Source organism: Sceloporus undulatus, chromosome 5, assembly GCF_019175285.1.
Source record: "Sceloporus undulatus isolate JIND9_A2432 ecotype Alabama chromosome 5, SceUnd_v1.1, whole genome shotgun sequence".
Lineage (NCBI taxonomy): Eukaryota > Metazoa > Chordata > Lepidosauria > Squamata > Phrynosomatidae > Sceloporus > Sceloporus undulatus.
The window spans coordinates 129,892,268-129,918,230 of record NC_056526.1 but is presented as its reverse complement, the minus strand read 5'-3'; the positions used below and the strand labels follow the sequence as shown (position 1 = coordinate 129,918,230).

The 25,963-nt window shown below is 40.8% G+C and overlaps 1 protein-coding gene across 1 annotated transcript in view; it reads left to right on the top strand.

Annotated features, from left to right (window-relative positions):
* WWC2 (WW and C2 domain containing 2) overlaps positions 1 to 25,963 on the top strand; it is a 176,434-nt gene that overhangs the window by 110,217 nt on the left and 40,254 nt on the right. Inside the window, 4 exon segments of the mRNA XM_042468382.1 lie at positions 317 to 390; positions 3,132 to 3,371; positions 15,157 to 15,246; positions 17,075 to 17,685. Of these exon segments, the coding sequence (XP_042324316.1) occupies positions 317 to 390; positions 3,132 to 3,371; positions 15,157 to 15,246; positions 17,075 to 17,685 (1,015 nt within the window).

Sequence of the window (25,963 nt, the reverse complement as noted above, 5' to 3'; positions counted from 1 at the left end):
TACTTTGAACTGCATTGATCTCCACCAAAGTTCTGAGTTCAAAGTAGGAAGTAACAACTTGGGATGTATTAAATGTTACTTCAAAGTAGGCCTTAAATACAATTGTAGCTGCTTGTACTAAATTCTGTTCCGAGGTGATTTACCAGTAGAAAATATAAATTCCATATGAAAATATTTGAGTTATTATAAGCTTTTGTACTTAAAACAAGTGGTTATTGTTTTGAAATGTGTTGCTAGTTGTCTAAATAATTTTAGGTAAATAAAACATTTTCCTTTTATTTAAAAAAATGTTTAATAAGTTTGGTTCTGTCAACAGGTTGGTGTCAGAAATATGTCCAATTTAGCTGAAAAGGTCAAACTGAGTCTTCAGTACGAAGATGCCAAAAGAAGGTACAGGGTCCATTTCTTTGTTAAAATGTGAAATTGTACTTCAGTTTATAGTGTTGTAGTCAATTTCATGCTTGCAGTGACATCTACTGGTTGCATCGACAGAAGACCTTGCTTTACATTCTTATGAAGGTCATTTCATTCTAGGCTGCCTGTACTCTTGATATTAGACTGTTTACATGTTGTGAAATAAGCACAGCCATACAGATAGTATAAAAATCAGGAAAATGGCAGCAATAAAATCATTCTACTCCTGCTTGTGAACGGGATGATATAGATCATACTAAAAGTGCAAGTTCAGGAGATCAGGCTATTATTTGTAGGTTCTGTTCACCTTCTTGACCTGTGTACTCACAGCAAAATAAATCCTAACACAAGATATGAGAACACAACATATTGACTATTTACATAAAGGTTCATCATACAAAAAAATGTAATTTGCAAAGTAATGTGGCTGATAATAACCCTTTGGAATTTTTCTTAAAATACTGAAAATGGGAATTCAGTTATCTCAAGTACATGAACATTTGCTGAGGTGCATTGAGGGACTGAGACAGTAAGTACAAGGAGGATCAACCTAAATGTAGCATAGAAGGCTTCTTTGAAAGCCAACTAGAACTGAAATATGAAGGATTAATTCCATATAGATAGTAAGCTATGTGGCTTTTTAAAAACACACGACTTCCCACATAATATGGGAAATTTCAGAAATCATATTCATGGAGTGGAGGAGGAACTTTGGCTTACTTTTTAAAAATAGCAAAAATCCTCATGAGTGCCTGATAATCCTTCATTGCACTGGAGGAGCTCTCAGTATTGATAGCTTAGTTTGGAGAGAGGCTCAGAAGTAGATGAAGACCAAAGGCTAGTTGTGGAAAGTTATATTGTAGAAGGTAGGATTTCAACTAACAATTCTTTCCTCCTTTATTATTTCAACCAGAGCAGAGCATGGTTTCTTTGATGTTTGAGGAGGCTTCAAACAAACCCCTCAGCATATTTTTTTAAAAGGCCTGCCTTAAAAATGGAAACTGGTGTTGACAAATGGTGCTAGTCAAGAGGGCTAAAACCTTAATTTGCCAAGAAAAAGTATAGTAATAGATTCATTATACAAAAACTTCCTTGACACTGATAAAATAATATTTCATCAAAACCTAAGATGGCATTTTAGAGTTCATATACTTGGTTACCCCTGCACTGCAGAAATAATGCAGTTTGACACCAGTTTAATTGCCTTGGCTCAATGCTATGGGTTTTGTATTTTGTTGTGGCACCAGAGCTCACCGAGAGAGAAGGCTAAATAGTTCACAGAACTACAAATTCATAGAATTCATATCATTGAGCCATGGCAGTTAAAGTGGTATCAGACCGCATTCTTTCTGTAGTTCAGATTCAGCAGCCCTTGGCCTCAGACACAGCACCGATCACTGCCGGACCATGGCAACCAAACACCACAGTCCCAAGGCCAGTCACTGCTACGGTCCTGAACGGGCTGTGGCAATGAGCAGATAAAATCCACTCCTTTTGCAGCTGGGTTTGAGCTTCCACGTGGTTTGAGGGTATGTGTCATCTAATTGCCATGCCCCCAAACTACGTGGAAGATTTTAATTGGTTTTCAGGCGAAAAGCAGTACATCATTTAAAAAAATGAGCCTGGGATCTTTTTGTGAGTCTCCAAGGGTGCTTTGGAGACCACAAAAGTGGATTTCAGGTGCCATGTTTGGCCAACCAGCTGCATTGTCCACACCTCCAGTATAGATTGTACTTTGATCTACTCTTGAAGAGCTCATAATAGCATTGGAAGTCGGAAAGGAGAATCAAAGAGGTGGGAAGGTAAAATGTGCTCTTGGTTCTGGAGCCCACAATGCATGCATAAATGAGTGACTGAGGGGCTATACAGACCATCCCAAAGAGGCGGCCTGCAGCCGCCCCTTTCCTCCTAGACGCTGCACCCTGATTCCACTCCCATGCTGGTACAAAGTGCTGGTCTGTACAGGGCCTGAGTCCATATCACCCAAACTAACATAAGACTTATTGTGAAAAGTATCATGATGTATCTGCTGCTAAGGCTTCTTGGAACAGAACTGATTTTACTAATTCTTTTACTTACATTATATTGACTTGCCAAATCTAAATACAGACAGCTCTCCATATCCATGGATTCAACTATCCATTGTTTGAAAATATTTAAAAAATACATATAAATTCCAGAAAGCATACCTTGATTTTGGCCCAAAGCAGCATGGAGCACTATCAAGTAGCGATCAGCCCGGGAAAGTGGCAACTGCATGGCCCACTCTCAAAGCCACAGCTGTGGTTCCAAACAGGCCAGCAGCAGGAGTGGATTGAATCTGATCCTTTTTCCAGTGGCTTTGGGCCACCTTTGGCAGCTTTGGATCGGGTTCCAGTTGCTTTGGGGGTGTGCGTCATCTAAATGCCATGCCCGAAAAGCAGCCAAAAGCAGCTTCTTTTGGCCCATCTGTGTTGGGTCTCTGTCAGTTATATAAGGAATACTATTTTACTACACTATTGTATTTAATGGCATTTGAGCATCCACGGATTTTGGTATCCACAGGAGTTCCTGGATCCAACTGCCAGCAGATACCAAGAGCCCACTGTACATATTTATATTAAACCAGTCACAGTTATGTAACAGTTTCAGGTGCCTAGTACTCATCTTTTCTTCTCTCTCACTTTCTCTCTTCCTCCCCTCTCTCCCAATTTTTCTCTTTATGCTTATGTTTTTAGGATGGCAAACTTAAAGATTGAACTGTCTAAGTTAGAAAGTGAGGCTTGGCCAGGAACACTGGATATTGAGAAGGAAAAGTTGATGCTGATTAATGAAAAAGAAGAGCTTTTGAAAGAGCTTCAATTTGTCACCCCTTGCAAACGCTCTGAAGATGAATTGAAGCATCTGGAAATGGAAAGGAAGAGGCTGGAAGAAGAGCTATCTGTGAAAAGCACACCTAGTGATGAACTTACAGAAAGGTTAAAAATAATCCTTCCTTCTAATATTAAGTACTTTTTTCTTCCCTTTAACCTTTATACTCATTGTTTAGTCTGAGCTATGCCCTGATGGGCCACTTTTCTTCAGTAGCTGTTCGGTGTAGATTTTAATTAAATTTATTATTAGTCCACTGGGCAGTAATGCAAGGAGACATTCACAGAGTTCGTATTCTTCGAAGCCTTCTGTCACTCTGCATTTGTGACCAGCATGAAAATACCTGGCTTGATGTTAAATAGCTGAAAAAGTCAGCAGTTCACAATACTTCATTGGCAGGTTTTGTAGCTTTGACTGTGACTTGCGTGAACTCTTTGTTGCAAAAGTTATCTCCATTGCTTCAGCATTCAAATCTCTTGCACTGGATATAACTACATTGACTGAAATTCAGATGGCAGACTGGTAATGGCTTGTTTGTGCTGCAAACTACATAGCTTATGCATCTTCCACACTTGGCAAAATACACTCAGAAATAGAAATCTAGTGTGTGAAAATGTAATTTATATAAATTTGCATCATGGTTTATTAAGCCAAGATTCTTGGCTTATTGTTATGTGCAAATAGAGCCATCATAATTATAAGAAAGGGCATTTCTTCTCAGTAATTAGTGAGATTGTCATGTGAAAAGACTGGCTAGGTATCCAGGATAACTCTGGATTATCATGTACAAACAGTATGTTTATGCACACTGTTGGACTTCTTCCATTAGTCTCCTTCTACTGATGGTAGTGGATAAACAGGCTGTCTGTATATAGTTAGTTTGTCACAGGGCTGAGCAAATAGAGGGGGAAAGCCAGCTTACCTCTGGGCTTTCCCAATTCACAAGGAGAACCTGCTGACTGCACTGCCAGCTCCTACAAAATGCTGAACACCCATGACCAGTCTGCACTGCTCCCCTTTTTCTGCTAGGACCGATTGGTGTAAATTGAGCATTTGCAGGTACAAGCGATGCTGTGCCATTTTTTTCTCTTCCGCCCCAAACACATGCATGCATGTGCATGGATGTACTGCCAGCAGCCACCAATTGCCTCCCTTGTGCCACCCACCTGCCAGCCCATTTGATGCCCAGTACAACATGCAGTGCACCCACCCACTTGGATTGCACATCAGTATGCCCAAGGCCATATTGCCACAGCACTCTGTACATGCCCCTTTCCCCCGCATAATCCTGTTAGATTAGCCAATTTGTTAACCTTATCATTAAATGAATTGTATTGCTGGTAACGCCCCATGCTGGTTATCATTTTGCTTCATGGAGTGTGCAGTGGGATAATATATAATAAATATATATATATATAAAAGTTTATTTTTATCCTGCTTTTCCAACTTTTGATCAAAGCGGCGTACAGATTTAAATAGAAAATACATCAAGATAAAACAATTAAAAACAGCATTTAAAAATGATGATGGTGCAACTCACCACACGTGTACAGGTTCAGTCAATTTGTGAGCCAGTGACAAAAAAAAATAATAATGGACAGCAATGGCTCCAGCCCCAGCCTCTGCTCCTGTCCCCACGCTGACAGGCAATCCATGTGCTAATGCATTAGTTCACACTTTCTGGCTTGAACTGGAGCATGACTTCATCCCAGATTCCTCCCATGTTGGCCACATTTGTTGTTTAAACAATTAGGTTTCAAAATAGGGCGAAACTGTGTTTTATGTCTCTGATGGACAGCCCCATACTATCTGAACCAGGATTTCTAACTTGTCTCTTTCCCAATAAGCTAGGCACAAACCATGGCTCATGACAAATTAGAATCTTTAGTTTGTATCTCACAATAAATAAGCAATGAATGGCAGTTCTGTGGTTTGTTTAACAACTTCTGCTGACATAAGGAGCAAAGTGAGAGTGACGACATCATGCACTAGTATGCTGATTTGATCTTGATATATTGGTATTCTCCAAAACCCTGGCTTATCATAAAGGTGTATGACTAAAACCTATGTTTTGGTCGGTCTCTTTGTATGGTCAGTCTCTCCAAACAGTCAGGTTGTTGTGTTATAATTTTAAGTTCAGATGAACAACTGAGTACACTGGTGCCTTGGGTTACGAAATTAATTCGTTCCGCCATTCCTTTCGTAACCCGAAAATTTCGTAACCCGAAACAGTTAGCCGTTAGCACTGGAAAGCCTATAGCTGCACTTTGCAGCATTTGAATTTCGCACCGAAATGAATTTCGTAACCCGAAAAATATTTCGTAACCCGAAACAGTTTTTGCCAATCCAACTTTTTCGTATCCCGGAAATTTCGTAACCCGATCATTTTGTATCCCGAGGCACCAGTGTACTCTCAATCCATTGTCAACAGAATAAATGAAGATGCCATTTTAAGTGATGTATGTAAGAGTGTAAACTAGCATTGAGTATACATAGGCTTGCCATAACCCGGCTGCAACCGGGAATTTCCCGATTTTGGGGGCCCAGAGCCCCTCCCAGCACGGGTGCAGCCCCAAAATCGGGAGCCCCCTGGTTGCAGCCTGGGTTGCTGCATCCCAGGCAGGCCTCGCAGCCCTCCTCCTCTTCCTCATGGAGGAAGAGGAGGGCAGCGAGGCCTGCCTGGGGCGCAGGAGGCGAAGCTAGAGGCGGCGCCTCCCCATGTGCCCGCACCACCCTCCTCCTCCGCCCCCTCTCCCCCAGGCCGCGCGGAGGAGGTGAAGGTGGACTGAGGCAGCACCTCCTCCACGCGGGGAGGGGGAGAGGAGGTGGGGGAAGGTGGCACAGGCACGCGGGGAGGCGGGGGATTCCCCCGGGATTCCCCCCCCCAGCGAGGCCCTGGATGGGGCTCCGCGATCGCAGAGTCCTCCCAGGACTGCCATGGGCTTGGAGGATGCTGCCTCCCAAGCCCTAGCCAGGCCCTGGATGGGGCTCCGCGATCGCAGAGTCCTCCCAGGCCTGGCATGGGCTTGGAGGACACTGTCACTCAGGCCCCAGTGAGGCCTTGGACAAGGTTTAAAAATGTAGGACCTTTTTTTTAAAATTCCTGGCCAGGAAATTTTTTTTTAAAAAGTCCTACATTTTTAAACCTTGTCCTACATTTTTCCCGGTTTGGAGGTCCCCAGGGATGGCAACCCTAAGTATACATCACAAAGGGTCTCCTTTCTTTTTTTCCCCTCTCATAGACTTGGAGTAATAATAAATAAGTTAGAATGGATTTGCCAGGAAAAAAGTATAAGCCTCCCTTTGTGAAACATTATTTCCAAAGACATAGTTCTCTGTAGTCATTAAAAATGTTCAGAAACATTCTTCCTAACCTCATAGGGAAGAAGATTAAGTTAGTCCTAAATCATTGTTGAAAACTGAGAAAAGAAAAACAGGCACTCTGTTTTCTGCTGGACTTTAGTAGGGACCTATTACATCTCCCCCCCCCCCCCCCCCGGACATTTGAATTTTTAACCCTAAGCTTCTGGGGTTTGCAAGCATCCACAGTTACAGATACATATATTCTTTCCCTTAAGAACATTTTTTCTTGCTGTACATGTCTGCTTTTAAGAGACTTTTTAAATTTAATACTTTTCAAATATAAACCCTTTGTCTGCTTTGTAAAATTGTGCCTCTGGCAAGGTATTGTCTGACCCACAGCGGATAAAAAAAAAGGTCTTTTAAGTAAATACTAGTAGTTTTTTTCACAATATATCTGCATTGTGATTCAGTAGAAAGTAGGCAAGAGAATAAGCTCTGATATCCAGTATCAAGAGCTGTCTGGATTAGAATGTTCAAAAATTCTGCAAATTGGAGTTCCATAATTGGAGTAGTTTTTGCAGCCATGCAGTGCCAGCCCAACTTTTTGGCTATTGAAGATGGGAAAAGAAACATGTTGCCTCTTTTGGCTTTCCACTGTTGCTTCCTCTCACAGAGATGCTTTGGCCCCTGCTGCCATCCCTCTTCTCCATCCCATCCACTATAATCCCCTTCTCACCATTTTATACAGTAAATGTTAGGCTATGAAGACCTCACAGAGTCTGGGAGGTTTTGTTGATGGTGAGCATGATTTCCCCATATAAACTGTAAACAATGCATCACTCTGACAGCAGTGTCTCAGACTAACATTTTGGAAGATTAGAGAAGTCCACAAATAACAGCTTTCCCAAATGGCAAGGTCTGGAAGGGGAGTGATAATCTACTACCTGAAATGGCCCACTCACTTTGTCTAATGGAATAACCAGTCCTGTAGCCATGAGGCAGTTTGGCAGCCACTGGGAGAACTGCCATACCTTTAAGGTTTTCTTTCCCTCTTTTTGCTTGTCTTGTCTCAGGACTGTTTCCAATCTGAACATCCACTTACATTTAAGGTGCCATATGGAAAACATAGGTGTCCTTTTTTCCCTTCCCACAACTATATGGGAAAGATAAGAATTAGTTACTCATATTCTCTTAGGTGGTAGAATTCAAAGACATAGCTGTGTTAGTCTGGAAAATCAGTATGGAAAGGGATCTAGCAGCACCTGTGCCACTAACTTCATTTCTTCTGCCCCTGACATGTGTATTTTCCCATTTTACTGTTTTCCTGTTCCTGTTTTTTGTTTTTTGTTTTTTGTTTTTTGTAGTATTGTTTTTAATTGTTATATTAGATTTTAACCTTGTATTGTAATGTTTTTAAATCTTGTAAGCCGCCCTGTTGTGTTGTGGAAAGGGTGATGACTAAAGAACAGATGGCTTTTAAATTGTGCCTAGACAAAAGCTTTCTAAATTCAGTTGTGGGATATATTTATTTTTTGAAGGAAGGGGTTAAAGCCTTCATTGGATAAGAAGATAATAAACAGAGAGTACTATCTTCTTGTTAACAAAGAGCCCGTACAGACAGGCCAAAATAAAGCTGCTTCGGGTCACTTTGGAGGTATGCTGTTTAAATGATGCATGTGTCCTAAGAGACCAGAAGCTGTGCCAAAGCCACACTCCAGTCCTAAGGACTGGAGTGCAGCTTTGGCACAGCTTCTGGCCTCTTAAGATGTATGTGTCATTTAAACAGCATACCTCCAAAGGGATCCGAAGCAGCTTTATTTTGGCCTGTCTGTATGGGCCCAAAATTGGATTCATTTGGTTCAATTTATTTCCCAAGCCATAAAGCATGACTATCAATACAGAATTGTTACATGCACAGAATGGGATAAATGTCGAACATGCTAACCAGCAACCTAAAACACGTGAAATTGAAATCTGAAGAAATCTAGTATGCCCTGTAGCAATTTTTATTCAAAGCCATAAAGAAAAATGCAGTTTCAATTAAATCATAATATTAATAGTAAGGCACATATTAGTAACAAGATACTTTTACACTTAAAACAAATCAAAATGATAAAAAAATTGGCCCCCAACCTCCTACTATCACCCACTGACAAAGCAACAAATTAAAATGACATGAACTATTAAGCATTACTCAGTCTGGTAACAACTTTGTTGCTTAATGATTAAAATCATTTGTTAAAATGTTTAACCAATTAGAAGTAATTAATTTTAACAAATCATTTTGAAGCTCTGGATTAAATCATTTCCAAGAGTGTTGCTGCAGCTGGTGCTTGAGCCTGGTAAGCTGTGCTTACTTCACAGTTTCCCCTATAGGGAGAACACAGGAGAGGTGAATTTGCCTGCTGTTATCTCTGATTAGACTTTGGAGACAATTCAGATATTTGGTATAATGGAGAGGAGGTGGTCAAAATGAGTATATTGCCCACTGAAATAGGAATTCTTCTCCCACAAATGATTTAAATAGTAATGCACATTCATGCCTCTGTAGCTATAACACACTTGGGGAAAAGTATGGAGGGGAATGATCTAATGTAGATTTTTATTAATTTTTTTAACCATGGCAGACTCTATGTTGTAAAAATGTACTTAACCAGTTTTCTTCAGAATAGTTTCACATAGGCCATGGGTACTTGGGGGTCCTTTTCGGAGCTGGTTTACCAGGAAATCAGCATAACTAGGTAGCCTCATCTAAATCCAGAGCTGCAACAAAGCCTACAGAGCCCCACGTATCTCATGGGGATGTCAAGCGCAACTTACAGAAAGGACTAGCCAGAATTATCCAACATTATGAGGAATTTTTTAAAAAGTAGGAGATTCAGAATTCAATAATATGAATCTATTTTAGTTTAGTCTGATCTGTGTACAGTCGCCCCTCCTTTTTCATGGAGGATCCGTTCCGGACCCCCTTGCAAAAATGGAGATTCGCCTATATTCAAGCCCCATTGGCTTGAATATAGTCACACTGCTGCAGGAGCACACATGTGCGTGCCTGAGCATATGGCCCATTATTTCCCCACCTCATTTGTCCCTCGCGCATAAGCGAGGGACATGGGTTCCAAATCCTCAAGAATGGAGGGAGGACTGTAATTTCAAACAAAATTCAAAGTACTGGTTTTGACCTGAAACAGCTCTAATTTAGGAGTTTATCACATTGCCCTTTCCCATCCTTCCCTCCTGAGGCAGGCATGGGATGAAAATTTTTAAACATGAATTTTATTGCATGCCTCCATGCAAAGTATTGGAGATCGAGTACAGGCCTGCCTTCTCCTGACTGGGCACTGACTGGGCACAGAGGAGTGTGATAAAATCCATGTTTAAAACTTACCATCCCGCGCCTAGCTTGGGAGGGAAGGACAGAAAAGGGCAGTGTGATAAACTCCTTAGGTTTGTTGAAGGACTGCCTTCTCCTCTAATATAATCTTGCTGGATTTAAAGAGATCCTCTTTGTGGTCCCTGAAGGTATCATAAGGTGACAGTACATTAAGAGCAGGAAGGGCTTCTTTATGGCAGTACCTCAATACTGGGACATCCATAGGGTCATGCAGACCATCAGTTTGGAGCAGCCTTAGGCCCTGGTCTCTCTCCAATCGCCACAGGACTATGACAACTGCACAGCCTGATCCTGATCCAGGCAGCCGCCGCCGTCCCGAATGAGACACTGGCAAAGAGTGGACTTTACTCACTCCTTCTTGTGCTGGCTTTTCCCAGGTGGGCACACTCTCCACATGGCTTCTGGCTGCTCCGGAGACATGCGTCATCTGCACACCCTGCCCCCAAAGCAGCTAGAAGCCTCTCTTTCCTGCCCATCTGTTTCGGGCCCATGTCTCCTTTTCTACCTGTATTTAGAAGGGGAGATATAACTTTTTTCTTAATCAGGCCTTGAGTTCCCCCAGATATTTTGGCTCTTATGAATTTTACTATTACTGATGCATAGGTTTTGTACATGTCACTCTTATTTTCTGCAAATATAGCAGTGTAAATTGTTTCTAAATAAATTAATTAACCATAGGCTTTTACTCCGATGGAAACAATTATAGTCAAAGAAATGTTACTTTGCTAATATGTAACTGAGCAACTTGCATTTAGCTCAAACAAGATAAATTCACATCCCAAAATATGCAAGAGGTATTGAAGGCAGAAATTACTCTGAAAATGCCATCTCCAAGGAGCCATAGTATATATTCCTTACCTATCAATAATTCACCTTCCTCAGTACAAAAGATAGGCCCGTGCTTCTTAGCTGTTTACAGACTTTATCACTTTTGTGATATAGACATCATAAGGGAGAATTAAAAGCCCCAGTTTAGTACATTAAGTATATATTGAAATATGTTCCTGTAAGGAAGTGAGCTTACAGGCCCAGCTCTGCAGGCTTTCCAGTGAAATCTATAATGCCACAAAGCTGTTTCTTGATTTCAAGATGAGAAAATAGCATTTTCAGATTTTACTAACAGTAAATAAGATTAATCACAGCTTGTGCTGGTTCAGACAGCATGACAACATGCAGTTAATCTAAAACTGAAATGAAGGTTTCTGAACTCTTCCTTGAAACCATGCTACAAACGAGAGGTTTGAGGAATAAGCTGGAGAAAGACCCTTACCTATATTGCTATGCTAAAGAGAACCAGAATGGTTTAGTGGTTTGAGTGTTGGACTGGGGACTTGGGAGGTCAAGTTCTGTTCCCCATTGAGCCATGAACTCACTGGATGAATGTGGGCTATTCACTTCCTCTTAGCCTGACATACCCTGAAACTAAAATTGAGGAGTAGGGATTTGTTTTGGTTTTTACACTGCCAGAAGTTAATTTGTACATCAGGAAGAAGTAATAAAATGAGATGGAATGTAAGATCCCCAACAGTGCAGTGTATTTTAATTCTGTAACATTTATTTCATGTCGGTAAAATGCAGCATATGGAATATAATGCAACTTGTAATCATTGGTGGTGGGGGCATGCTAGCCCAGCCATTCCAATGTTCCTCTACCTTCCCCTACAAGAATATAGATGGACTTGCCATTGATGTCAAGCTCAGTTTTCCTGACCTCTCTGCTTATTCCTGATGAAGGATGTTCTTTTTTCTTATATTGACTGAATCTAATGTACTTACAAGTATTGTATCCTGCCTGTTTTCAGTTAACTATCCTTACACTCAGGCCATCCCAACACAATACATGTGGCTACTGTTCTGACATAAAGTGACAGGATTGCCGCCAAAATAAGATGCTTCCCTGTGAGAACAGGAAATCTTGACAGGCTGTAATTAACCTTCACTTAGAGGCTGAGTAAAGTATTTACCATCCAAGTTAGTCTTCAGCTATTAAGCCCTCCCTAGAACTGAGGTTCATATCAAAACAAAATCACCGTATACTATTGGCATCAATCTTGATCACTCAGCTGCACTTTTTTTTTCCTTCTCTGCAAAGAAAGCAAGAAGAAAGTTTTCCCAGCCTGGCTGTGCCACTAGAAAGTGTGTTCATTTGGCTTGCAGAAAACACTGTCAGGGCAGCCACAGGGAGGCCAGCCATATCCAGACTCCTATGTCTGTAAAGCATGCCTATGCGTTTGTTCTATCTCACTCCTCTGGTCATATTCATCAATGTTTTATGCTGTCACATAAGTCTATTTCTGAAATGAGGCATCTAGTCATGCTTACTGACTTAGCCAAAACCTACAGGACTTTAGAAAATTCCAATTTATCCTTTTTGTCTGTTGGCTTCCTGGAATGATTACTATAATTTCAGAGGCGATCTGACCCTGAGTTGTTAAAGAAGATCTTTACAGCCAGATGGGAATTTTAAGATGAAGCCGCTTAATGTTCTTATGACATCTGGACACTGAATCATTTCTCCTATTTTGTTGGGTTGTTGTAATGTAATACAGTAAGATACAGGTCAAGTATCAAAAGAACATTACCCAATGTATAATTATTAAACTACATGTTACTCTGTGAGATCTGTGATTTCATAAATCTCTTCCCACTCCCCAAAACCAGCTATAGATTGGGTGGATTTACTGATTTGGTCAGGGAAATGCTGCAGGGGCTTAGGGCCACTTGTACTGTTTTCCCAGTTGAAGCCCTTCAGTCAGCTACTGTTTCTTCCACTGATCAGTAAATATAGGCACCTGTGTCATGTCTGTAATTTCCCCATGGAATAAACTGACCCCTGTATCAGGGAACTTTAGATTTTGTTAAACTTTGAAGGCTTTATGATCTTTACCCAATGTACCATTTCCTGATCAAATTAGTATCCTCTCCACAAAGATATGGAAGTGGTGGTAATATGAAGAGCAATCATAAATCACCCATTGGGCAAAAGAAAGAAAGAAAGAAAGAAAGAAAGAAAGAAAGAAAGAAAGAAGCATTTTGCCCAATTAAACCTAATATTTAAGGACCCACAGCCCTCTCCTTTGAAACAATTTTCAATCCTTTTTCTGGACCTGTACTAATGCAGCATTTAGAAGATTACGCTTCAATGTAATCTTCAACATGTATAGTCTTCAATGTGTATTAAAATGCCACACTAAAGTGGGGGCCTTCACACACACCCCTTAAGATGTCTACATCACAAAGAAAATAAACCTTAGTGGTAAGCCCCCAAGAGCTTATGTGTCTGACTTGGATGCACAGAAGAACCTTTGATAGGGCCTGTGCATTTGAAACTTCATCCTGTGTCTGTATTTCAGAGACAAGCTTCCCAAAGGAAAAGTTTCTAAAGCAAGTTTAAACCTTTTATAAGGCTAACATAATTTTTATTCAGACAATATCTGATTAATGCTAAAGGAGTAACTAAAGAATAGCAGCATGGTTTAGATGAATATTAAAGATGTTAAAAACAGAAAGAAATTGTTCAATAATGATGTCAGTAAAAATGTTTGTATAGGAACAACATAATGCAAGAAAAGGCCTGCAGTTGGTTATTTAATTAAAACAATGGCGGGTTACAGACCACCGAAAAGCGGTGGCCTGCACCCGCCCCTTTCCCCACCAGATCGGGGCCTCAGCGGCCAGAGCGGCAGCCGCTGAGACCCCGATCCGCTGCTTTCCAGGCTGCGGGGAAGCGGCAAAAGGCCCCTTCCCCGCAGCCTGGAAAGGGGTGTCCTTGGGGCTTCAAGCCCCAAGGACACCCCACAGCGGCGGGTAGGAGGAAACCCTTTCTCCTCTGCGTTGCTGGGCGCAGCCGTCTGAAGGCTGCACCCAGTGACGCAAACCGCGAAAGGAGCTCCGTTTTGGAGTTCCTTTTGCAGCCGGGGAAGGGGCGCACTATTCACCCTGGTGCAGCGTGACGACATCACGTCCGTGCCGCCCCGTATACAGTGGTACCCCGGGATACGAAATACCCAGGTTACGAAATTTCCGGGATACGAAAAAATCCCATAGGAAATAATTGTTCCGGGTTACGAATGTTTTTTCGGGTTACGAAAAAATTTTTGGTGCTTTTTTCGGCTTTTTCGCACGAAATCGCGGCTTTTCCCCATTAGCGCCTATGGCATTTCAGCTTGCGAATGCTTTTCGGGTTACGAAAGCGGTGGCGGAACGAATTAATTTCGTAAACCGAGGCACCACTGTAGAGGCGGTGCGGCCGTGATGTCATAATGGCGGCAGCCGTGTGGAATTACTGCCGCCAATTTGTGCGTGCTCTGTGCATGCTATGGTTGGGGGCGTCCAGAAAGAACGCCCCTTTCTAACCCTAGCACGCACAGAGCGTGCACTTTTAGGCCCGTTTGTAACGGGCCAATGTCAGCATTTCAATTCTATAGTAAGGTCTACACATTAAATAGACATACATTTCATTTATATATAGTATGTATGCTATACAATACAATATACAATTGCCAGAACTTTGGTGGGAATTTGGAACTTCTTTTGCAATGAGGGAAAGTGATGAACATTTAAAAGTGAACAGAAGTCAAGAGAAATATTTAAAAGTGAACAGAAGTCAGGAGAAAAGAACAGACCAAACTATCAGGACACATGGCAAGAACTGAGCATTTCTGAAGTAGTTGTTGAAGTCAATGGAACTGCGCAAACAGACTGAGCCAGATTACATAGTTGGTTCTAACCAGAAGTCAATATGTTTTTCAAAGTCATCTCAGAATTAGTTTGGCTAGAGAGCTGGAAGGAAACAAGGGCAGAAAAAGAGGGAAAATTGGTAGTTGTCTTGAGTATCTGTGTAAGTGAGTTATGTATCATTGCAGTTCCTTGTTTGTTTTTTTACCAATATGCTTTACATTGCTGATTAATACATCCTGCTTGATCACGTAATAACTGGAATTACACGATTACTGGTGTTAACTAATCGGTAATGATACAGTGGAAATCGTGCTTCTTCAGTTCTGTTCATCACCATTATTTACAATAGGAAGTTGGTTGAATATGGGAACTGCCTTTTTTTGGTTGCCACCTTGCATTAAAGTTGTATTAATGGTTAGAGAGCATTTAGGGATGTATCTTATCTGCCTGTGTGTTTATGTGCTGGGAAGTACAGAGTGTCTTTAAAATATAATTATAGTTCTTGTATCATCTAGGTTAAAACTGGAAGAAAGAAGAAGCAAATTAGTTCAGAAACTTCAAGAAACTAGTAAAGAAACAACCAATTTGCATTTGCAGCTGAAAAGGTCAGTTTACTCTGTTTACACTTCAAAAGAAAAATAATGTTTGTGCAACAGAGTGGTGGATATATTTCGTTTTGAATCCTTTTGGGGGGGGATGTTTACACTATTTAAACACTCGGAGGGGGTTACAAAAGAAAAATAATGGTTTATTCAACAGAGGTTGGAATGGTAGCTAATTCTGAATAATACTGGTTTGTCTAGTGTGGCACCAGAGAGGTTTACTTTTTATTCCAAAGAAATATAATATACCATCTTTGAAAACTTAAGATTCCTTACAGCCCACACTGATTCAGTGCACATTATATATGGATGACTAATTAATACCTTCTCACCCAAGGCATTTAAGCTGCATGGGAAGGGGATAAGGGGATAATTCTTTACTAATTTCCTACCCCCAAAAAAGCAATGAGTAATTTTAGCAATTTTTTTCCACCACAAGAAAGGTTTCAAAAACCATACAGACTTCAAAGATTTCAATTCAGAATTTATTTGACACAGAATTCATATGAGGGCCATTTGCACAGAGAATTTCTATGCTGAAATAGTTTTGGCTCAGAAAAAAACATGTTTCCTTTATAGAAAATGCCATTTTCCATGCAAAATAACCACGTGGAAATTTTGTACAGAATATATCCTAAACTACTAAAATACTCTTACATCTGAGGGTACACTACACTGTAGAAATAATGCTGTCTGACACCACTTTAAGTGATGTAACTCCATCCTATGGAATCCTGGGGTTTGTAGTTTTACAAAGTCTTTTCACCTTCTCTGCCAAAAAGTGTTGGTGCATTAGAAAACTACAAATTCCAGGATTCTGTAGGATAGAGGTATGGCAATTAAAGTGATGTCAAACAGCATTATTTCTTTAGTGTAGATGCACCTGAATATTCATCTTGTCGGGATTTCTTAACCTTTAAAAATATGTTGACTATTTTTCAGATTTTTTTCAAAAATGCTTTCTGTCTCTAGGAGGGGAAAGGTTAAACATTAGCAATTATATTTTTGCAAGAATAAGGTCTTACGTATGTAAAGGCTGTCAGAACTACAAATCAGTCCAGCTGCTCATTTTCCCACTGTGGTGAACCTCAGTGGAAAATACTTCCTAAACCTGGAAGGATAATGTCTAGCAATGCCTTTTTTTCTTGTTTGTACACAACTGTATGAACACAAAAGCAACTTTGCATTCAAAGTTAATACAAATCAATGTCAGTATAATCAAATTCAATTGAATCAATTTCAGTACAACTGAAGTATAACAGATTAGCAGAGAAGACAATATGATCATGTAACATTTCCTGGATACAATTCTTTTGTCATTCTTCAATTACACATTGAAATGTTCATGTCCTAATTTCTCTACCAATGAAATAGAAAATACCAGAGGTAATAAAATAGAGTTCCCACAATGAACTAAAAGAAGAGGAAACCCTTACAATAAATTGCAGAGCTAAAAAAAAGGATGTACTGAAATGATAATTCTGGGACATAAAGTAATCTAAACATGACCTGTAGTCTCTGATCCCTTCACAATTGCTTTGTTCCTATAAGACTGTATAACGTTGTATTAGATCTAGTATACTTAATGAACTAGCTCCAAAACATCTTACAGAGGTGTTGTGCCTAGGTTGTATTCCAAAAATAGTATAAAGTTTTACTTTTTTACAAAATGGTATTGTACTTGGCTATTTTACGATGTATTCTATTCTATTTTAATATTTTGACTTTTGTTGTAGGCTAATTGAATAGATATTTGAGCAGAGTCCTTCTTAGGTTCGTATTGTTGTTGTTTATTGTTGTAATTGACATCATCATCATTGCTATTTTGCAGTCTCTCTGCCAGTACATTATCTGTGTCTTCAGGGAGCAGCCTGGGATCCCTGGCATCCAGTCAGGGGTCCCTGAACACCTCCAGCCGGGGATCACTGAATTCCCTTAGCTCTACAGATCTGTATTACAACCAAGGTGATCAGCCTACAGACTTAGACTATCAGTATAAGCTGGACTTTTTATTGCAAGAGAAATGTGGTTACATTCCTTCAGGCCCTATTACCACAATTCATGAAAATGAAGTAGTCAGTTCCCATGGGAGAATGGAATATAGTGATTCTTCTGGCTCTTTGGCAGCAAGCCATACTCCCAAATTAACTGAACTTCCAAAATCTGTGACATCACTGTCATCAAGATCTTCCCTTTCCTCCTTGTCCCCTCCTGGATCACCTTTGGCTTTGGAAGGTGCATTCTCAGTGCCTCCTCAAGATTCTCCATTACATCACCTCAGCACAGACTTTGAGGACTGTGATTTACCCAGTGATTTTGCAGGCATTAGCCTCTGTGACAACCAAATGGATTCTGAAGCCAGAGTGTCTTCGCAGTCACTGGCAGATGATAAAGACCTTGATGAAAGTCTTAACCAGACCGTGTCACCTTCAAGAAATACAGGTAAAAATGTTAGAAAATCAAGCCTACGTGTTTACATTTTGGTATGTCTGGTTGTTTAGACTAAGAAATACTTCTTTACATATATCTGTGTCTAATCTGTTTACTTTTAAAACAAGTATGTGCGAAGAACAACATGCAGGGTTGTTATTGTTTTCTGACACAAAATGAATGTGTCATTGTCAGCATGGGTTGAAGGTAGCTGAACACATTTGAGTAGGATTGGAACTAGAGTTGATATTAATGGATACTTCCTCTCATTTTAGTGTATATTCTCTGTGTGTGAAAATACAGTCGGCTCCTGGTTTGTGCAGTCCTGCCATCTGCGAATTGAAGCATCTGCAGATGGCAAGCCCACGTCGTCCCCAATGGCAGCACGTGCACATAACCGCACCGCCATGAGAAACAGCTCCCATTGTCCCATGGTGGTGCATGCATATGGCCACACCACCATTAAGTTCTGTTGTCCCCAGTGGTGATGCGCCCACATGTCCGTGAACCACAGGACAATGGGGGCTGTCCCTAATGGCAGTGCAGCCATGTTCACACGCTGCCACTGGGGACAACAGAACTTGAACATTTGCAGATTTTGGTATCCCTGAGGGAGTCCGGAGTGGATTCCCTCACGGATACCAAGGGCCAACTGTATGTAAAAATGGTCAGTCTGTTTACTCAGTGGCCTATATGAATATATTCAAATATTGTTGTTGAGTTGAGATGGAACAGTAGGACAAATCATATAGGCTGCACAGAAAAAAAGTTCAAGAGATTCAATCTTTGGCCAGGAAGGGCAAAAATGAAGACGCGGGGGAGAAGAAAAAATATGGCTAACTGGTTTTTATTTTTGCATGAGTTTTTATATATATACACACACAAAAATCCTTGGCCACTACATTTCGACAATTAAGGTCTAATATGCCCACTTCTGATACAGTACAGAGTAATATTAAGGCTTCAGATATAAAGCATGTTTATACACTTGTAGGACTGGGATAGAATGTAATAGAATCCTAAAAGATCAAATCTTGTTTCTTTCCCTAATTTTTAAAGGAGTGGGTGAAGTGATACAGGTCTTGAAGATCTTTACAGTTACTGTTGATGGGTAAAAGCAATAAAGGTCAGTTTCCTTAGGTTCAAAAATTTCTCAGAGAAGATTCCTTTTCTTATATGTGCAGTAGGGAAAATTATTGTGTTAATATATTCAGTGTGTCATGAAGTTTTGTCTTTGTTCATATCTCTGCTAATGGGCAGGAATTTGTTAATATACAGTTGCCCCTCCGTCTTCACGGATCACAGTTTTGATTATTTACGGAGGGACAGTCATAGACCATTTAAGCCTAGGGGCTTGAATATCCACAGATTTCCAAATTCACGGGAGTGTCCAGAACGGATCCCCCGCAAATTCGGAGGGAGGACTAATTCAGTCAGCTGTGTTTCTCTTTCTAGTTTTCCTTATTAACTTTCTTGTTCAAGGGCCGTGACCCATACATCCCTTACTGTATGTCCAGGAAGGTTGAAATGTTCTGCAACTGTTTTTGGGGTATTGCCATTTCTAATGTCAGATTTGTGTCCATTATTCCATTTGCATAGAGACTGTCCTGTTTGTCCAATGTAGAGAGTGTGGAACATTGTTGGCATGTTGAAGCTCAACATGTCCAAGACGGAGCTTCTTGTCTTTCCTCCTCAGCCCACCCTTCAATACTCCTTTTCTGTCTCTGTGGACATTTCTATTCAACCAGTCCAGCAAGCCCGCAGTCTTGGTTTTATCTTTGATTCTTCTCTGTCGTGAATCCCTCAGATCCAGACCACAGCCAAGGCTTGTAGATTCTTTTTGTACAATATTGCCAAAATCCGACCATATCTCTCCGCCTCTACTGCCAAGATCCTGGTCCATGCCCTAGTGATCTCACGACTTGATTACTGTAACGTCCTCCTGGCTGGGCTTCCTCTTTCTCACTTCCGTCCTTTAATCTCTGTCCAGCATTCAGCTGCACGCATTATCACTTCCACCCACCGCTCTGACCACATCTCTCCTGTGTTGGCATCCCTTCACTGGCTCCCCCTCCCTTTCCGCATTCAGTATAAGCTCCTGCTGTCCACATTTAAAGCCCTCCATGGACTGGCCCCTCCTACTTATCAGACCTTCTTTCTCCTCACCTTCCCACTCGGGCCCTCTGTTCTGGTAATCAAGGTCTGCTGTCTCAGCCCAGGATTTCCTCTGCCCCATCCTGGATTCGCCTCTTTTCACTTGCTGCCCCTCACTCCTGGAACCTTCTTCCCCCACAAGCAAGAGCCATCACTTCTTTAACCAGCTTCAAAACGGAGTTGAAAACCATCCTGTTCAGAGAAGCCTTCCCAAGCATTGCATAATTGTCGCTTACTATTTGATGTTCTTTTGGTGCCTGTTTATCAAACCATTTCCTGTATTGCTATGTACTGTATATGTATTATCCTACTTGAGAGTATGTATTTTCCCTGATAGAAGATTAACCATCCATTATGAAGCCAAGCCCTCCCTCCAGGTCCAGGCCTTGGAGGTAGAGAGGAACTGCTGGACCTCTTACCCTTTCCCTCCACCACTCCCTTCTCCTTCTGTGTCATGTCTTTTTAGATGTAAGCCCGAGGGCAGGGAATCGTCTAACTAAAAAGATTGTATGTACAGCACTGTGTAAATTTACAGCGCTTCATAAATAAAGGTTAATAACAATAATAATAATTGTTGTTGTTGTTGTTAGCTGCTTTTGGGTTGACCTTAAGACTCATGGCAACCCTATGAATAAGACATCTCCAAGCCCTGCTATCCTCTACCTCTGTGCTCAGGCCCTGTAGGCTGTGGCCAGTAGTCCTCCTGATTGAGTCTATCCATCTGACATCTATTCATCTCCCTCTTTTTCTGCTTCCCTCCATCTTCCCCAGCATTATTGTCTTTTCTAATAATGAGTTGTGCCTTCTCATGATGTGGCCGAAGTACAGTAGCCTCAGTTTAGTCATCTTGGCTTCCAGGGATGAGTTCAGCCTTGATTTGTTCTAGGACACAATTGTTTGTCTTTTTGACCGTTCACGGTATCCTCAGCCCTCTTCTTCAGAATTACATCTCAAATGAATTAATTTTCTTCTTATATGTTTTCTTCACTGTCCAACTCTTACATCTGTATATGGTAATGGAGACTACAGTAGCTTGGGTGATTCTAACTTTAGTGTTCAGCTGTATATCTTTACCCTTTAAAATTTTGTCTAGTTCTTTCATAGCTGCCCTTCCAGTTCCTAATCTTCTTCTGGTTTTTTAACTGCAGTCTCCGTTCTGATCAACGTTTGATCCAATGTATGGGAAATCTTTAACTATTCCAGTTTCCTCATTAACTAGGGTGAATATATGTAAATCCCAGTGGTCATTATTTTTGTTTTCTTTGTGTTTAACATTAGGCCTACCTTTGAGTTTTCTTTTCTGACTTTCTTTAGTGATTGTTTAAGTAGTAGTATGGTGTTGTCTGCATATCTTTCTGCTAGTAGTATGGTGTTGTCTGCATATTTAGATTGTTGATGTTTCTTCCTCCTATCTTCACTCCTCTTTCTGCCTTGTCTAATCCTTCGCTACATATTCCAAAGAATAAAGAAAGGCAAGAAAACCACATAAAAGGAAATGCAGTAATTCTTTATACAATTAGTGCATCACTCAGTAAGGAGATAGGCTGTTTGGCGGCTCCTGGTGATACTTTCTTATGCTTCACCTGTGTTTTTCATAAGGAACCTTGATTCTTTCAGTTCTTTGCTGAAGCTATGTGTTCAAAGCCTGTCCTTCTTTCTTCCCTCCCTGGCCTTCCTACATATAGTATTGCTGCCACCTTCTGGTTCAGGTATTCATTTTCACATACGTTTTCTCTTTGGTTAGACTGTATTTGGATAATAGTTTATACAGAAATAGATGGGGGTTTTTTACTCTTCACCCTAGCACTTTCCAGTGCAATTTACAAAGTAACACAATAACAATAAAATGAAAGAAAAAAACAAAATAATAAGGAACAGCCCTTAAAGCAAAGAAATTACAATAGTTAAAATTCCATTTTAAATGCTTGAATAATAAGGCCCAGAATATAGCATAGTAGGCATTAGGCAAGTACCTCTAGGAAGGTAATTTCATAAATAGCAATAGTCAAGGAAATCATCTAGGTAGCACCCAAGAGTTAGCCTTCCTCAGTAATCTATGAACTAGTGATATGAGAGTACCTCTTCCTTGCTTCAGGTACCTGGGTTTCAGATCATTAGAGTTACACTCCAACAGCTTGCCATGTACTCTGAATTGGAATTTGGTAAATGAGAGAAGATTTGCTAACTCCATTGCTTGCTTGTTTAGCCAGCTAAAGCAAGTTGGTTTGGCCAGGTGTATTGAACTAATGTGGTGACTTAAGCACGTCTCACGGTGCAGACCATTTGTAGTGAAGAATGCTGGTTGCAGCCAAAGTGGATTTGTGACATACAATGCCGATAGCCAGCTGTCATTGCTCAAGCTGGGCTCCCAGTGCTGAATGTGTACCATCTGCTCTGTTGCCCAAGTAAAAAAAGGGGGGGGACTTATTTATAATAAGAATGACAATATTTTGGTGCTTGACTCAGGCTTAACACACTTGGCTGAGCTTACTTGATATGAAGTAATACATTCTCTACCTTATCACAAACATGCCAAAAGTGTAAGGACTGCAGATGGCCAAAAGAAAATACTTTTTAAGATACACTGGAGATGCTTTTCTTTTCACTTTGCTTGCAGAGGATGGAGGCTGTATGCATCTTCTACATGCAGTATGAGACATCTACAGTATTGGCAACTTTATAATCTCATCTAGTTCTTTTCTAGTGCTACAGTTATCTAACAATCATTCTAATGTACATATATGCAGAAAAGTATGGGATCTGTGCAGCTTTAATCTTGCCTCAAAATTTAGAAATCTGATGTATTATCAAAACCCTACAAATGTTTTCTATTTTGTATCTGAAGCAACATGGCGTTTTTGCCATAATAAGTCATGAAGAAATATTTTACAAAACAAAAGTAGTGTCTAGCAATATCATGGAAGCCAAACATAACCTCATTGGAGATTTGCATGGTTGGGGCACTTTCATTGGTCTTGTAATTCGTCACTAAATCTAGTTTCTGCTTCAGTATATAGGTTTTTCTCATCAATATTCCAAAATCCTGTTTCTCCTCTCTACTTGCAGAATTCCCAGACCTTTTCCAAGAACTTATTTCTTTGTGAGGAGCAGTCATTTCTTAATTTTCTTTAAAATAATTTCTTTAAGTAATAGTGATAAATTACCGTATATACTCAACTATAAGTCGAGAAATTTTGGACTCCAAAATCAAGGATCAACTTATGGAGGGGTCAATAGGTTACTACAGCTGATAAAGTTCATTTAAAAAAGTGCCCACCTTCCTCTGTAGCCAAGTAAACAGTCCCCATTTGAGTCCTGGTGCCGGCAGCCTCTCCTCTCTCCAAGAGTGAGTGTGTGTGTGAGATCCTTCAGCCCTCCCTCGCAGCTGGAGCTAACAAGCAGCTACTGAGGGAAGGGAGAATGATGCAGAGAGAGGGAGCATGCCCAGGCTTGGACCCCGTTTTGCAAACCATGGGTCTGGAAATGCTGGGATTCAAGGCAAGCCTGAGGTCCTCCTTTTCTCCCCTGCAAGCCAAGGGTCTGGAAATGCTGGGGTTAAAGGCAAGCCTGGGGTCCTTCTTTTTTTCCCCTGCAAGCCATGGGTCTGGAAATGCTGGGGTTAAAGGCAAGGCTGGGGTCCTCCTTTTTCCCCCTGTAAGCCATGGGTCTGGAAATGCTGGGGTTAAAGGCAAGGCTGGGGTCTTCCTTTTTTTCCCCTCCAAGCCATGGGTCTGGAAATGCTGGGGTTAAAGGCAAGGCTGGGGTCCTCCTTTTTTCCCCCTGCAAGCCATGGGTCTTGAAATGATGGGGTTAAAGGCAAGGCTGGGGTCCTCCTTTTTTTTCCCTGGAAGCCATGGGTCTGGAAATGCTGGGGTTAAAGGCAAGGCTGGTGTCTTCTTGTTTTTCTGCAAGCCTTGAGTCTGGAAATGCTGATGCAAAGAGGTGTGTGTGTGTGGGTATGTATGCACCCAGACTTGTTTCCCCATGCTGATACTGTGACCCTTGAGGGAGGTTCAGAGAAGAAGATGTAGAGCGGGAAGTGGTGCTTTGTTTCCCCCTTTAGATCTTTTGTAACATGCCCTCAACTTATCCATGGGTCATATCAAAATCCATGATTTTGGCCTCAAAAACTGCCCTCAACTTATACATGAGGTCGACTTATACATGAGTATATACGGTACTCTTTTTCTGTGCACTTTAAGGTCTTGGTACTACTGTAGAACTGAACAGCTTCTACCATATTTCTATATGTGCTTATTAGTATTCCTGGCCCTCTCTCAAACTAACATTCTTTGGGAGTCAGCAAACACTCAGTATTATCTGCCAAATGTTTTCTGCTTATGTCAAATTAATAGAATTTGACATTTGACATTAGGTCTGGAAGGGGAAAGGACTATAATCTGGGCAGGACTTGGTGGAGAATCTAATGTACAATCTCTGTAGCAAAAGTCCTGGTTGTTCTTAACCATATTTTATATAAATAGAAGACTGGAAAAGTAATCTTTTAGTAGTGCATAACTGGGTCATTCAAGGACACTGTGTTCTTCTTGAAATTCCTATAAATACCTGGATCCTGTCAATTTTTCTGTTAGCTACTTTTAATCCCTTGAATTTCAATAGGAATCCTAAGCATTTTCTTAACAGTCTCTCTCCAACTGAAATAAATAGGTTTTGACACACTAAGAGGGTTAATATATAGGTAATACAGTCTGGAAATATGCAGGTAATGTGCAGACCTTCACTGTTATGCATCTTTGCCTGCAAGATGGTGGGCTTTGTCTCCACCCAAAGAATTTCCTGTGCAGAATATCTTTTGGAATAACAGAGTTAGAATAACCATGAAGTTCTTCCATAGACAGTCTCTGTCATTGTCAAAGTCGATTTTAGACTGCTGCAGTTATTCCTGGGGGTAATCAATAAATCATGTCATCACCTTCACCTCTCTCAAAGTGGTGGAAGAAAAAGCACTTCATCATCAAGGAAAAAGCATCCCCACTGCTACAAATGAAAGGAGAAATGCAGCAATCAATCCTCTAATCTGAAGCCTTAAAATTTAAACATCTTAACAAGATGTAAAGTCATGACTCAGGAGGGGGGCGTAATGCATACCAATACACTTGGCTCCTTGGCAGATGAAAGGACTCCACAGGCTTGCAACTTATTACATTACAGGATGCTGCTTACAGTGAATGTTTCTTGCTCTCTGCAGGAAAATCTAGTACATGAATATGAGCTGAAGGTTGAAATTAAGTGAGGGTTGGCTCTTCAGAGTATCTTATATTTTGATGGTAGTCACTCCAGAATACTCTCTTGCTGAACACTCTCTTGCTGAACCTACGTCAGAATTACTATTTTCTTCAAGCATTTCAGAAAGGAGAATTATATCTGCTATCATAATTGCTAGTTGTGGGAGCTAATTTACTTGTTGCTAAAGCTGAGTGAGGTCTTTACTTGCGTCTCTCAAAAACTGGCCTAAATCCAGTTGTGTGTCACCTAGAGTAGACCTATTAAATGAATGGAATGTACACATGATGTCTTATCATATTCCCAGTGATTTGTTTGGACTTTGGCCATTGTGTTGTGTAATGTTTCTCAAATATGACCGAGGTAACAAATGTGAAGGTGGGAAATACAGATATGTGGTTAAGATTGAATATAACATAATGGTGATAGAAAATTGTTTTGGGGATGGCAATTAGGTTAAGCTTCAAAGGTCATCAGTTTTGTACATGAGCCCCTATGAAGATATATAATACACTGGTCTTCCAACAGTAGGTTGCAACTTACAAATGGGATGGAGCTGGACTAAAAAGAGTGACATCAAGGTTTGCCTGCCTTTGCAGAAGGAATTATTTCACCTGTTTTTGTCTAATGATAGCAACAGTTCTGAAAATACTCAACTATAAGTCAATTTCATGTATAAGTCAAGGGCACGTTTTGGAGCCAAAGTTATGGTATGACCCCTTGCATAAATCAAGGATAAAACTCTGAGCCTCCTCAGGTCCATGGTGGCTCTTCAGCATTTCCCCAGCACTGGACAGAGGCTGTTTTTCTGCCACAACAAGGAAGCATCAAAGAGCCCTGGCTGGGGCTGTTTTTTCCTTGGAGTGGGGTTAAACAGTCACAAGCACCCTCT